The sequence below is a fragment of the Mus musculus genome, chromosome 1, assembly GCF_000001635.26.
Source record: "Mus musculus strain C57BL/6J chromosome 1, GRCm38.p6 C57BL/6J".
NCBI classification, from domain to species: domain Eukaryota; kingdom Metazoa; phylum Chordata; class Mammalia; order Rodentia; family Muridae; genus Mus; species Mus musculus.
Window position 1 is genome coordinate 82,497,377 of NC_000067.6, and position 13,629 is coordinate 82,511,005.

Consider the following 13,629-nt stretch of genomic DNA (forward strand, 5'->3'; position numbering starts at 1 on the left):
AAGCCCATGTATTCAAGGCAGTCTACATGTTTAAAATCCCAGATTTGAAAAGACAGATGCAGCGAGTGTATGCTTATATATATATATAGGATATGGATGTGTTATACTATGCCTCAAACACAGAAAATGAATTGTATTATACCTAAGGTACAGAATAGAAACTTATGTGTAGATGCACTAACATCAGATATAACATATAAAATAAGTAATTCAATTGGTAGATCCACACACAAATGAAAAACTCAAATGAGTGTTTTGTGTGAAGTCAGCTTCTTATAGCCTTAGGAGAAGGTATCCAGCCAGATAGGCTCTGCCACCCTTTGTGCCCATGGTTAAAAATACAAATACAACGTATCTTTACCCCTATTGTGTGCAAGTCTGACCTATAGTTGCCTGCCTTGCTTGTGTGCACGTATCAGAAAATTAAATTCTAGAGCAGAACTTCACATACTCGTGGCCCAGGATCCCCTCTTTCTCCAGGACGTCCATCCCCACCATCTTGTCCATGTGGCCCCGGAAATCCTGGTGGCCCATCCAGTCCTCTTTCTCCTTTTTGCCCTGGGAAAAGGAAGCAAAAACCTTGTAAGCTCTTGTACATGGGGAGTGAAATAGAAGAGAGGAAAGGACCCAGGAAAAAAATGGCTTTTCACTCTATGAAGGTTGGCTGAGATTCCTGAGTGACTCAGTTGTCAAAAGTCACCCAAACTGTTACAAGAACAAAGGGCAGAAAGGCAGTTGCAAAAACTACTGGTTCTCTTTACCTAGGAAATACTCCTTCTCCCATTTTAGCAAAGAGGTGACCAGTCATGGAAACTTCCTACCTCAGTGACAATGTGTGAACATTCTATCCCTGATCTTAGCAGCTGGGGGAGTTGGCAGTTGATTATTGCCCTAAGCTACACAATCCTTTCTAAAGTTATTCCTCTGCTACAGCTGACATGGAATCTCTAATTTCAAGGACTCAGAGCTGCCTCATGCATGGTAATCCTGGGGCACGTAGCCAGAGAAAGTCAGACTTATGGGAGCAACTGGACATAGACCAATGGAGAGGAGGATTCAGACAGTGGCATGATTCTGTGCAAGGTGGTAGACATGATCATTACAACATGAACCCTACACCTAGATCTTCATGTTCTCTCTAGTAAGTCAATAAAGTATATTATTCCCCCAGACTACTCCAAGATAAGCACCTGTTACTTGTAATTTAAATGCCACTGGTTAATAAAGGCCATTACAAGGCAGAAGGCAAGTTAAAAGATATTCTGCTTCAGATTCAAGTTCACCACAATGGGGATTTGGATGTCACTGAAGTAACATTTATGATTTCAAATAAGAAGTGGGAGATTTAGTGCTTAACAGCCATGCCATTCTATGAAGGGCAGGAAATACTTTCTAGGCCATCTCAAGAATCCTAAACTATATACAATTAATCTGCAGTCACAGGGGGAAATCAATGAAAGTGGATGCCCATAGATAATTCATAAAATGTCAGAGGGCTAAGTCATAGGTCACACACACCTTTCACTCTTGACATGACCATGTCATAGGTCACACTCACCTTTCACTCTTGATATGACCATGTCACCCTTTTCCCCTTTGTGACCAGGGGGCCCCATGGCACCAGGTCTTCCCTTGGTAAATAAAAATAATAACAAGAGCAGTGCATTAGATTAATTCTAATAGGACAGAAGTCATTTATATTCTTGTTTATTTAACACCTTCTCTTTTTCTCTAAATCTCTGTTTAAAGATTCTGCCTCGAAAAATCTTTGTTTTATCCCTTTCCTGCCTTCCAGAACCTTCTTGTGGTTCTATTGCATAAAAACCACAAGTTCTTGGTGCTAAGATCTATGTAAAGTTTGTATCTGGGTTAGCAACAATGTATCCATGACTCTCCTACCTTAGCAGTTCACCATGCTTAATATATCAGAATGAGGCTAGAGAGATGGCTCAGTACTGAGAGCACTTGCTGGCTTTGCAGAGAACACTGTTGGTCAGCAGCATCCACATGGTGACGCTGAAGACCTTGTAACTCCAGTTCCAGGGGACCTACTTCCTCCTCTAACCTCTCCATGCACCAGGAATGCACTTGATGCACATACATACTTGTATGTGATGTGCATAACTACATGCAGGGACTCATAATAAATACACATACACTTTTTAAAAATAATTGTATTTTTAAAGCTGGGGAAATTATACATGAGAATTCTATATTGATATGCAACCTCACCACGAGTCTTAAATAAAATTGTATCCTAAATAAATATGTATCATCAATACTGTTTTAAATGATTTTAGCCTTTGATCTGTGGAAATGAGAGCAAAAAGAGGGAGGGTAACATACAAGCTTCCACAGAGCTCAAGGAGGGGAAAGTGGCCAGGGAATACAGAGGTGTTCGTGAAAGTGGGTAAGAAAGAGAAAGGGAGATGAGATTTCCCCCCATGGTGTTATCCTGGTCCCCCATCTCTAAGCACAATACCATGAATGTAATATAGAGAGAAGACATCAGAAATATCCTCAACCCAATGAGTAATCGAACAACTGAATTAATACCTTACCCATAATAGCCCTGAACAAACTAGTAGTCCACGATGCAAAAACGTTAGCCCTTAGAAGCAACTAAACACAAAGCCACAACAATATTTTAGAGTCAGTAAAAAGATTAGGTAGCAACATATACAAATAAAAATAAACTGTGGTAAAAAATTAAATTTTACAAAATGAGCTGTAATATATAAATTACAGCATGGTTTCAGCATGATTATTCCCTATCCATGCACTAAGGATTGCGCTGAGCTTTATCCTTTAAGTTTCCTTCTGGGCCAGCTTTGCAGGTGTGCTGTGGGCATGCGGGTAGGGTAAGGCTGGAGCTCTGAATCATCATTTTCACTGAAGATAAGATTTTCGTTTTCATTTGATTCTTTTCGAAGAGATGGAGAATGATTTGGGAAATTCGGAATTGAGTCACAGGTCACCCCAGCATAGAGGAAGAGCGGGCTGTCTCCAGAGTCCAGGGGAGGACTCCTGGGAGCAGTGATGGTCAACAACAGGGGAGGACTCCTGGGAGCAGTGTGTCAACAAGTGAGCACCGTATTGTGATGGACAGATTCATGCGGAGTAGCTTCTCAGGGATCTTTGACTGTTACTGTCCATCTAGGTTACCACAGCTAGGGGTTCTTTCATCCAGTTCAAGGACCTTTTGGACCAGAGTGATTCTGATAAATTCATTCTGTGTAGGATTCTGTCTGTGTGACTCCCCACATCCATCTCCTCTCTAGAACTGAACATCACATAGACTCCAATAAAGCCACTTTCCCAACCTCCAACCTAGTCCTCTCCTCTGAGTCCTTGAGTTGACTATCACCCTCCACCCCAAGACACTTGGCATTTACACTTGGCATTTTCATTTGTCTAATTAGCACCCAACCCTAAAATATCTCAAACACTGTGTGCTATTTCCCACCAAATGCCCATCTTCCCAGAGTCTGCATCTCAGTCAAAGGCAACTGCCTTCTTCCAGTGTGGCCCAGGCAAAGGACATAGTTTCACATCTGCTTCCATTTTTCTCATGTTGTGTATCTGACCTGTTAGCCAATCCTTGCATCTTCCTGTCAAATTTTGTCCAGAGCTGACTTCCTTTTACCACACTTCAGTCTGTTTGTTGGGAGCCGCGCCCACATTCGCCGTTACAAGATGGCGCTGACAGCTGTGTTCTAAGTGGTAAACAAATAATCTGCGCATATGCCGAGGGTGGTTCTCCACTCCATGTGCTCTGCCTTCCCCGTGACGTCAACTCGGCCGATGGGCTGCAGCCAATCAGGGAGTGACACGTCCTAGGCGAAATATAACTCTCCTAAAAAAGGGACGGGGTTTCGTTTTCTCTCTCTCTTGCTTCTTGCACTCCTGCTCCTGAAGATGTAAGCAATAAAGTTTTGCCGCAGAAGATTCTGGTTTGTTGCGTCTTTCCTGGCCGGTCGTGAGAACGCGTCTAATAACAATTGGTGCCGAAACCCGGGACGAGAAAAAACTCGGGACTGGCGCAAGGAAGATCCCTCATTCCAGAACCAGAACTGCGGGTCGCGGTAATAAAGGTTCCCGTAAAGCAGACTGTTAAGAAGGATTCAACTGTATGAATTCAGAACTTTTCAGCTGGGGAACGAGAGTACCAGTGAGTACAGCTTTACGAGGTAAGTCTGATCTTGAACTTTCTAAGGAAATTCAAGACAGTCTATCAGAAGTAAAGTGGAATATGTTTGGCCTTGAATTTTTTCTGGTGTTAGGAGCCCTTTTGTTCCTTTTCACATGTTATCAAGTGATTAAGATAGGGCTGATTCTAGAGGAAATTCAGGACAAGCTATCAGAAGTAAAGTGGGGAGAGAGAGTAGGAACAAAGAGGAAATATGGTACACAAAATAAGTATACAGGCCTTTCCAAGGGTCTTGAACCTGAGGAAAAGTTTAGGTCAGGTAAGAATACCTGGAGAGAGATTAGAAGAAAAAGAGGAAAAAGGGAAAAGAAGAAAGATCAATTAGCGGAGGTCTCTAGGAAAAGGAGCCTGTGCTCATCGCTGGATGGGCTCGGGGAGCCAGCTCTTAGTAGCTCTGAAGCAGATGAAGAATTCTCCTCTGAAGAAACAGACTGGGAGGAAGAAGCAGCTCATTATGAGAAAAAAGGGTACCAGCCAGGTAAAGTGCTAGCTAATCAGTTAAGGAAGCCAAAAGCGGCTGGCGAAGGCCAGTTTGCTGATTGGCCTCAGGGCAGTCGGCTTCAAGGTCCGCCCTATGCGGAGTCCCCGCCCTGCGTAGTGCGTCAGCAATGCGCAGAGAGGCAATGCGCAGAGAGGCAATGCGCAGAGAGATGCGCAGAGAGGCAGTGCGCAGAGAGGCAGTGCGCAGAGAGGCAGTGCGCAGACTCATTCATTCCCAGAGAGGAACAAAGGAAAATACAACAGGCATTTCCGGTCTTTGAAGGAGCCGAGGGTGGGCGTGTCCACGCTCCGGTAGAATACTTACAAATTAAAGAAATTGCCGAGTCGGTCCGTAAATACGGAACCAATGCTAATTTTACCTTGGTGCAGTTAGACAGGCTTGCCGGCATGGCACTAACTCCTGCCGACTGGCAAACGGTTGTAAAAGCCGCTCTCCCTAGTATGGGCAAATATATGGAATGGAGAGCTCTTTGGCATGAAACTGCACAAGCGCAGGCCCGAGCAAACGCAGCTGCTTTGACTCCAGAGCAGAGAGATTGGACTTTTGACTTGTTAACGGGTCAGGGAGCTTATTCTGCTGATCAGACAAACTACCATTGGGGAGCTTATGCCCAGATTTCTTCCACGGCTATTAGGGCCTGGAAGGCGCTCTCTCGAGCAGGTGAAACCACTGGTCAATTAACAAAAGTTGTCCAGGGACCTCAGGAATCCTTCTCAGATTTTGTGGCCAGAATGACAGAGGCAGCAGAGCGTATTTTTGGAGAGTCAGAGCAAGCTGCGCCTCTGGTAGAACAGCTAATCTATGAGCAAGCCACAAAGGAGTGCCGAGCGGCCATAGCCCCAAGAAAGAACAAAGGCTTACAAGACTGGCTCAGGGTCTGTCGAGAGCTTGGGGGACCTCTCACCAATGCAGGCTTAGCGGCCGCCATCCTCCAATCTCAGAACCGCTCCATGAGCAGAAATGATCAGAGGACATGTTTTAATTGCGGAAAGCCTGGGCATTTTAAGAAAGATTGCAGAGCTCCAGATAAACAGGGAGGGACTCTCACTCTTTGCTCTAAGTGTGGCAAGGGTTATCATAGAGCTGACCAGTGTCGCTCTGTGAGGGATATAAAGGGCAGAGTCCTTCCCCCACCTGATAGTCAATCAACTGATGTGCCAAAAAACGGGTCATTGGGCCCTCGGTCCCAGGGCCCTCAAAGATATGGGAACCGGTTTGTCAGGACCCAGGAAGCAGTCAGAGAGGCGACCCAGGAAGACCCACAAGGGTGGACCTGCGTGCCGCCTCCGACTTCCTATTAATGCCTCAAATGAGTATTCAGCCGGTGCCAGTGGAGCCTATACCATCCTTGCCCCCGGGAACCATGGGCCTTATTCTCGGCCGGGGTTCACTCACCTTGCAGGGCTTAGTAGTCCACCCTGGAGTTATGGATTGTCAACATTCCCCTGAAATACAGGTCCTGTGCTCAAGCCCTAAAGGCGTTTTTTCTATTAGTAAAGGAGATAGGATAGCTCAGCTGCTGCTCCTCCCTGATAATACCAGGGAGAAATTTGCAGGACCTGAGATAAAGAAAATGGGCTCCTCAGGAAATGATTCTGCCTATTTGGTTGTATCTTTAAATGATAGACCTAAGCTCCGCCTTAAGATTAATGGAAAAGAGTTTGAAGGCATCCTTGATACCGGAGCAGATAAAAGTATAATCTCTACACATTGGTGGCCCAAAGCATGGCCCACCACAGAGTCATCTCATTCATTACAGGGCCTAGGATATCAATCATGTCCCACTATAAGCTCCGTTGCCTTGACGTGGGAATCCTCTAAAGGACAGCAAGGGAAATTCATACCTTATGTGCTCCCACTCCCGGTTAACCTCTGGGGAAGGGATATTATGCAGCATTTGGGCCTTATTTTGTCCAATGAAAACGCCCCATCGGGAGGGTATTCAACTAAAGCAAAAAATATCATGGCAAAGATGGGTTATAAAGAAGGAAAAGGGTTAGGACATCAAGAACAGGGAAGGATAGAGCCTATCTTACCTAATGGAAACCAAGACAGACAGGGTCTGGGTTTTTCCTTAGTGGCCATTGGGGCAGCACGGCCCATACCATGGAAAACGGGGAATCCAGTGTGGGTTCCTCAATGGCACCTATCCTCTGAAAAACTAGAAGCTGTGATTCAACTGGTAGAGGAACAATTAAAATTAGGCCATATTGAACCCTCTACCTCACCTTGGAATACTCCAATTTTTGTAATTAAGAAAAAGTCAGGAAAGTGGAGACTGCTCCATGACCTCAGAGCCATTAATGAGCAAATGAACTTATTTGGCCCAGTACAGAGGGGTCTCCCTGTACTTTCCGCCTTACCACGTGGCTGGAATTTAATTATTATAGATATTAAAGATTGTTTCTTTTCTATACCTTTGTGTCCAAGGGAATACTGATGTCCCTCGTCTTGGTGATGTCCAGGGCGTCAATAATAAAAAGAGAGCAGCGTTGGGGGATAATGTCGACATTTCCACTCCCAATGACGGTGATGTATAATGCTCAAGTATTCTCTTGCTTTTTTACCACTAACTAGGAACTGGGTTTAGCCTTAATTCAGACAGCCTTGGCTCTGTCTGGACAGGTCCAGACGACTGACACCATTAACACTTTGTCAGCCTCAGTGACTACAGTCATAGATAAACAGGCCTCAACTAATGTCTAGATACAGAGAGGTCTCATGCTGGTTAATCAACTCATAGATCTTGTCCAGATACAACTAGATGTATTATGACAAATAACTCAGCAGGGTTGTGAACAAAAGTTTCCGGGATTGTGTGTTATTTCCATTCAGTATGTTAAATTTACTAGGGCAGCTAAATTGTCAAAAAGTCTTTTTCAGTATATGTTACAGAATTGGATGGCTGAATTTGAACAGATCCTTCGGGAATTGAGACTTCAGGTCAACTCCACGCGCTTGGACCTGTCGCTGACCAAAGGATTACCCAATTGGATCTCCTCAGCATTTTCTTTCTTTAAAAAATGGGTGGGATTAATATTATTTGGAGATACACTTTGCTGTGGATTAGTGTTGCTTCTTTGATTGGTCTGTAAGCTTAAGGCCCAAACTAGGAGAGACAAGGTGGTTATTGCCCAGGCGCTTGCAGGACTAGAACATGGAGCTCCCCCTGATATATGGTTATCTATGCTTAGGCAATAGGTCGCTGGCCACTCAGCTCTTACATCTCACGAGGCTAGACTCATTGCACGGGATAGAGTGAGTGTGCTTCAGCAGCCCGAGAGAGTTGCACGGCTAAGCACTGCAGTAGAAAGGCTCTGCGGCATATATGAGCCTATTCTAGGGAGACATGTCATCTTTCAAGAAGGTTGAGTGTCCAAGTGTCCTTCTCTCCAGGCAAAACGACACGGGAGCAGGTCAGGGTTGCTCTGGGTAAAAGCCTGTGAGCCTAAGAGCTAATCCTGTACATGGCTCCTTTACCTACACACTGGGGATTTGACCTCTATCTCCACTCTCATTAATATGGGTGGCCTATTTGCTCTTATTAAAAGGAAAGGGGGAGATGTTGGGAGCCGCGCCCACATTCGCCGTTACAAGATGGCGCTGACAGCTGTGTTCTAAGTGGTAAACAAATAATCTGCGCATATGCCGAGGGTGGTTCTCCACTCCATGTGCTCTGCCTTCCCCGTGACGTCAACTCGGCCGATGGGCTGCAGCCAATCAGGGAGTGACACGTCCTAGGCGAAATATAACTCTCCTAAAAAAGGGACGGGGTTTCGTTTTCTCTCTCTCTTGCTTCTTGCACTCCTGCTCCTGAAGATGTAAGCAATAAAGTTTTGCCGCAGAAGATTCTGGTTTGTTGCGTCTTTCCTGGCCGGTCGTGAGAACGCGTCTAATAACATCTGTTACTTTCCACTTAATCTCCATGTGTCTGCCATTGCCTGGTGTCTCATCTCCACAGAGTAACTGGTGATTCATCTACAGTGAATATTTAAAGAGTATTGCCTCTCTCTTCATAAGACTCCCCAGGCTGTTCATGTCCTTTTAGATGAAGGTTCAAGCCTGACCCACCTGCAAAGCCCAAGGGGTGTGTGTGTGTGTGTGTGTGTGTGTGTGTGCATGCATGCATATGTGTGTGCATGTATGTGTGTGTATGTATGTGTGTGTGCATGCATGCATGTGTGTGTGCATGTTTGTATGTGTATGTGTGCATGTTTGTGAGTGTGTGTATGTGTGCATTATGTGTATGTTTGTGTATGTGTGTATGTGTGTGTGTGTTTGTGTATGTGTATGTGTGTATGTTTGTGTGTGTGTGTATGTGTGCATGTATGTGTATGTGTGTGTGTTTGTGTGTGTGTGTGTATGTGTGCATGTATGTGTATGTGTGTGTATGTGTGCATGTGTGTTTGTGTGTGTGTGCGCGCACGTGCATTTGTGTATGGGAGATGAAACCTGGGAACTCCTGTGCTGACCCTCACTCACTCTCTCCGCTCTTCTCCCCATGTGACTGTGGCCTTTTGTCATAACAGCCTAACTATACTGCATATTTACTAACTTGTTTACTACAAAGCTTCTCCAAAGCTCCAGAACTTCACATATTTTATTCTGGTCCCTGTTGTATCCCTAAAAACTTAAAATCATGCCTGGGACACAGTAGACATATAATAAATGAATACTTAAATAAATGAATGAATAAAGGATGGATGGACAGATACAAGAAAGCGTTTGATAATTAAGATGTGTATAGGTTCAAACCATAAATGTATATCACACATAAAACTAGAAAGGGGCACACTAGGTTCTCTCTGTGCCCATCTTCTTTAACTGGAGAGATTATGATCAGGAAGAGTTACTTACTGGTGGCCCTGGCGGTCCTTCAGCACCAGGCTGACCTGGATCGCCCTTTTCTCCATGCCAACCAGGGAGCCCTAAGTCTCCTTTACTTCCTTGTCTTCCAGGAGGTCCTGGGGGACCAGGGGGTCCCATGGGACCAGGTGGACAGGTACAGAGTCCCTTGTTTCCTAGACAGAGGTAGAAAGTCATAATACATAATTTACATAATTCCTGATAAGACCCCCAGTAAGCTCTTGACTACAAAAAATAGTATGACCAGAGAAGGTCTGCAGTATACAATTCATATTACAGAAAATAGAGACCATGTGATATGTGGCTGGTGTGTACCATGTGACAGAATGGAGTCTGCAGCATGGTCTGTATGGGATGAAATAGGGTCTAGAGTAGGGCACGTGGCTGGGGTGTGGGGGTGGGGTCTGTGGCATGGTCTATATGAGAGGAGATGGTGTGACAAGAGGCTGGATCACACCATGTGGCGGGGTAGAGAGGTGGATGATATGTGGGGTGATGACATGTTCCAGGAAGGCTGAAATGAAGCTTTGGGCATGGGGTGGATACATCTGTCACATGGTCTATGTGGGGTAGGCACACACTTTCTAAGTGAACAGAATCACATATATTATGCTTTAAGCAACCAAAGCTAACATACAGTTCTGGTGAATAATTGAGGATCCTTTTTTTTTTTTTTATCAATTACTGAGGAAACAACATTAAATAAATTGCATTAAATATATGGATAAATTAATTACAGCATGACCCTGAATAATCAAAGAAACCCAATGCATGAAGAGATTATTGATTGGATGGCACATTATCAGTGCGAATTCACTACAGAACATCCCCTAATGATCAGGACTTTCAGTCTGAAAAATAAAGTTTGGGAAAGATAAATTGGTTTGTGTCCATGATTTCATATTGTCTAACTCAGTTGTCAAAAAGGCTCTGACAAGCTAGAGAGGAGAGACATAGCCATGGACATTTGGTGAGTCAAGAAAACATGAGATCCACAGAGGACTCCATTAAAACACCAATAACGCCTTATCTTCATAAAACAACTTTGTGAGCAAAATTTTTTTATGAAGAAAACAATGTGTAGCCTTTATACTCTAAAACCCTGCTTTTATAAACTGGTAGCATCAACCCTATATGAGATTGTATAACCAAACATGGGAGGTCACAAAATTGGCAATGGTGAAAGGCAACAAAAAATAATCCCAACGGAGTCCAAGGTGCCTGTGCCAGAGCTCGCCAATGCTGGACCTCATGACTTTACTGTGACATTTTTTTCTGAACACACAACATGTGCACTTTGCATGCCTTGGCACACCAATGCATGCTGCCTGAAGTCCCTCATCTCAGATTCCTCTGTGTTCTGTTCCGGGAATTGCAGTGTTGCTACACAATAATCACAAAGCATTCTCCTCTTACACAAACACAGTGGTTTAGCTGTGGAGGGAAGACCTTTTACTATCATTTTACCATCATGCCTCAACATCTAAATATTCAATTGATGCATCTTTGGGTTAGATTATGTTAAAATGTTTAACTTTAAAAGTTCTTTTAGTGTTTCTGACTTGAGTTTTTTTTTAAAGTTGTCAATAAATTTTGGCTTGGCATTAGGACAGAGTTTGTTAAAATGAGCCTAATGATACTTCTGTAGTGTAGGCTTTGCATTTATGCAAAGCAATGTCCTCAGCATTGATCATAATATCAAAATAGTGGTTTACTCTCATAGCAACTCTCAAAAAACAGTGAAGAAGGTCTACATCTTATAGCATTAAACATTCAGCCAAGATTTAATTCTTTACATCAAATAAACATCTCTATACCATTCATAAGCAAACTTGCTTTCATATTAATAATACTACATGTATTAAAGAATTATTTTGAAGCATCTTTCTTGATGATCTATTTTCAGCTGAGGTTGGATGTGTATGCCTATTTTATATACCCATATACTTGAAGCTACACAAAAAAAATTCTCATCTGAAAGTGGGTTATGAATGGCAAAGGGCAGGAAGCTCCGGTCTGACAGAATAACATGACATAAGTTGTGGGGACTTATTCATACTAGAACACACACTGACATGCAGTCCTTGAGGAGAGTAACAGAGGTGAGTAATAAGCCAGAACTGCATGGCAGACTGTCTCTCTCATAGACACCCCTGCCCTGGCCCTCTATATGTGGCTGCCATGTATGCATTCTACCTTGCATGCATACTTGCCTTTTGCTCCTTTGGCTCCTCTTCTTCCTGGAGGACCCACTTTTCCCTTTTCACCCATTGGCCCAGGGCACCCAGGGCGACAGTATATCACTGTTTGGAGACAAGGAGTTGGCAAACAGAATCACATGATTTAGTTCAAGTCTCCCAGAGGATACCAATGTGGGGCACTTGCAGTCTCTTCCTTCTGTTTCCTGTCTCTGCTTCCATGATTTCCTATTTCCCAGTTCTCTCTCTCTCTCTCTTTCTCTCTCTCTCTTTCTCCTCTCCTCTCCCTCTGCCCCTCCTTCCCCCTCTCCCTCTTCCTCTCTTTTTCTCCATCCTTCCCTCCCTCCCCTTTTCCCTTTCTCTCTACACATATAGGCAATGCAATTGTCATAAGGTGCTTCTCTACCACCACCATTGATAAAGTCATCCTTTAGTAGGCCCCAGAATAACACAACAAATGTCAACAACAAATAGCAAAGCAAAAGTAATCATGAACAACAAAAGCAGAGTCAGTATATGGCAATGAATATTTTTTTCTCCTTCATTTATCAATTACCAGATAATGAAGAAAACACATAGCACAGCTTGCAAAAGCAAGAATTTTGAGACATCTGGTTAACGATGACAGATAAACTCAAATGATTCACTCTATATTCTCCTGAAATTTCAGTGGGATAAAAGACTGTAAAATAACAACAGCAATAGAAGGTTAAAAAAAATTCCAGTAGACCTTAAAGATTAAAGCATCAATGGAAAATGACAAGAGAAAAATAAAAAAAAAAAATTAAGAAGCAAGTTTTATACCAGAATCTCCCCTGAAGCTTACATTAAAATATGTCAGTGAGGCCCAAAAATATTTGATAATGAAATATTTAGATGGGAAGACCCCTCTCAAAAAATTGTAGCAGAAAATAAAACAGCCCTTCAAAAACATATAGGAAACAAGAGTTTCAAGAAAAATAATGTAAAAAATGACGTAATTAAAACAGTAGAAAAAGGAACTATTTCACACTAATAAGTGAACAGGTGGCTGCAAAAGAAACATCAGAAGAAAACAACATCAACTGAACTCTCAGAAATAAAAATACACACAGGAATTATGGCAGGAAGAAATCTATAATTTTTTCTGGGAAACGGAGTTGATGAAACTTGTAAAAAGCTTCTAGAATAGAAATCGATTTCAAGCATATGACCAGGCACTGAAACCATACAAAAGTTTTCAGTGCTTTTGATGGAATCTAGAAAATAAAATCCTCCTATCCCTTCCAGTCAGCGCCAGCACCAGGTCACCTTGTGCACAGAGTTGGTGGACACCCCCAAAGTCCCCTAGAGGACTCTCCATTCCATCTCTAGACCACTGGTGAGTGGAACACAACTTCTGTTCCAATCCAATCCTGCGGGACCTGAGACAGCATTAGGGAAGCAGAAAAGCCGGCCTGACCAGGATCACAAATCCCTTCCGGTCAACACCAGCACTGGGTCACCTGGACACAGAGTAAGCAGACATCCCTAAGGTCCCTAGAGGACAGCTTCTGAGGCAGACCCCATTTCTGGTTCCAGACATCTGGGCACCTTCTCCTGCCATAGGAGAGGGGTCAGCCCTGCCCAGGAGGGCTTTGCTGGAGCACCTGGGGGCGCCATCTTGGTTCTTGGATCCCTCTGAGACTAGTCTGCACGGGTGAGAGTGTGGACTACAGAAGCTAACAGCTTCTGAGACAGGCCCTGTTTTGGGCCTTCATCTTCTGCCAGGAGGCAGGTCTGAACGCCAGATATCTGTGCACCTTCCCTGTAGGAGGAGAGCTTGCCTACAGAGAGTGCTCTGACCACTGAAACTCAGAAGAGAGATCTAGTCT

The 13,629-nt window shown here is 43.7% G+C and overlaps 1 protein-coding gene across 4 annotated transcripts in view; it reads right to left on the reverse strand.

Annotated features, from left to right (window-relative positions):
- The window catches only part of Col4a4 (collagen, type IV, alpha 4), a 138,616-nt gene that overhangs the window by 48,958 nt on the left and 76,029 nt on the right, over positions 1-13,629 (reverse strand). For all 4 annotated transcript variants that reach the window (XM_011238652.1, NM_007735.2, XM_011238653.3 and 1 more), the window contains 4 exons: positions 11,792-11,881; positions 9,570-9,733; positions 1,559-1,631; positions 452-558 (listed from right to left, as the gene is read on the reverse strand). In XM_011238652.1, coding sequence (XP_011236954.1) covers positions 452-558; positions 1,559-1,631; positions 9,570-9,733; positions 11,792-11,881 — 434 coding nt within the window. The remainder of the gene's footprint in view (positions 1-451; positions 559-1,558; positions 1,632-9,569; positions 9,734-11,791; positions 11,882-13,629) is intronic.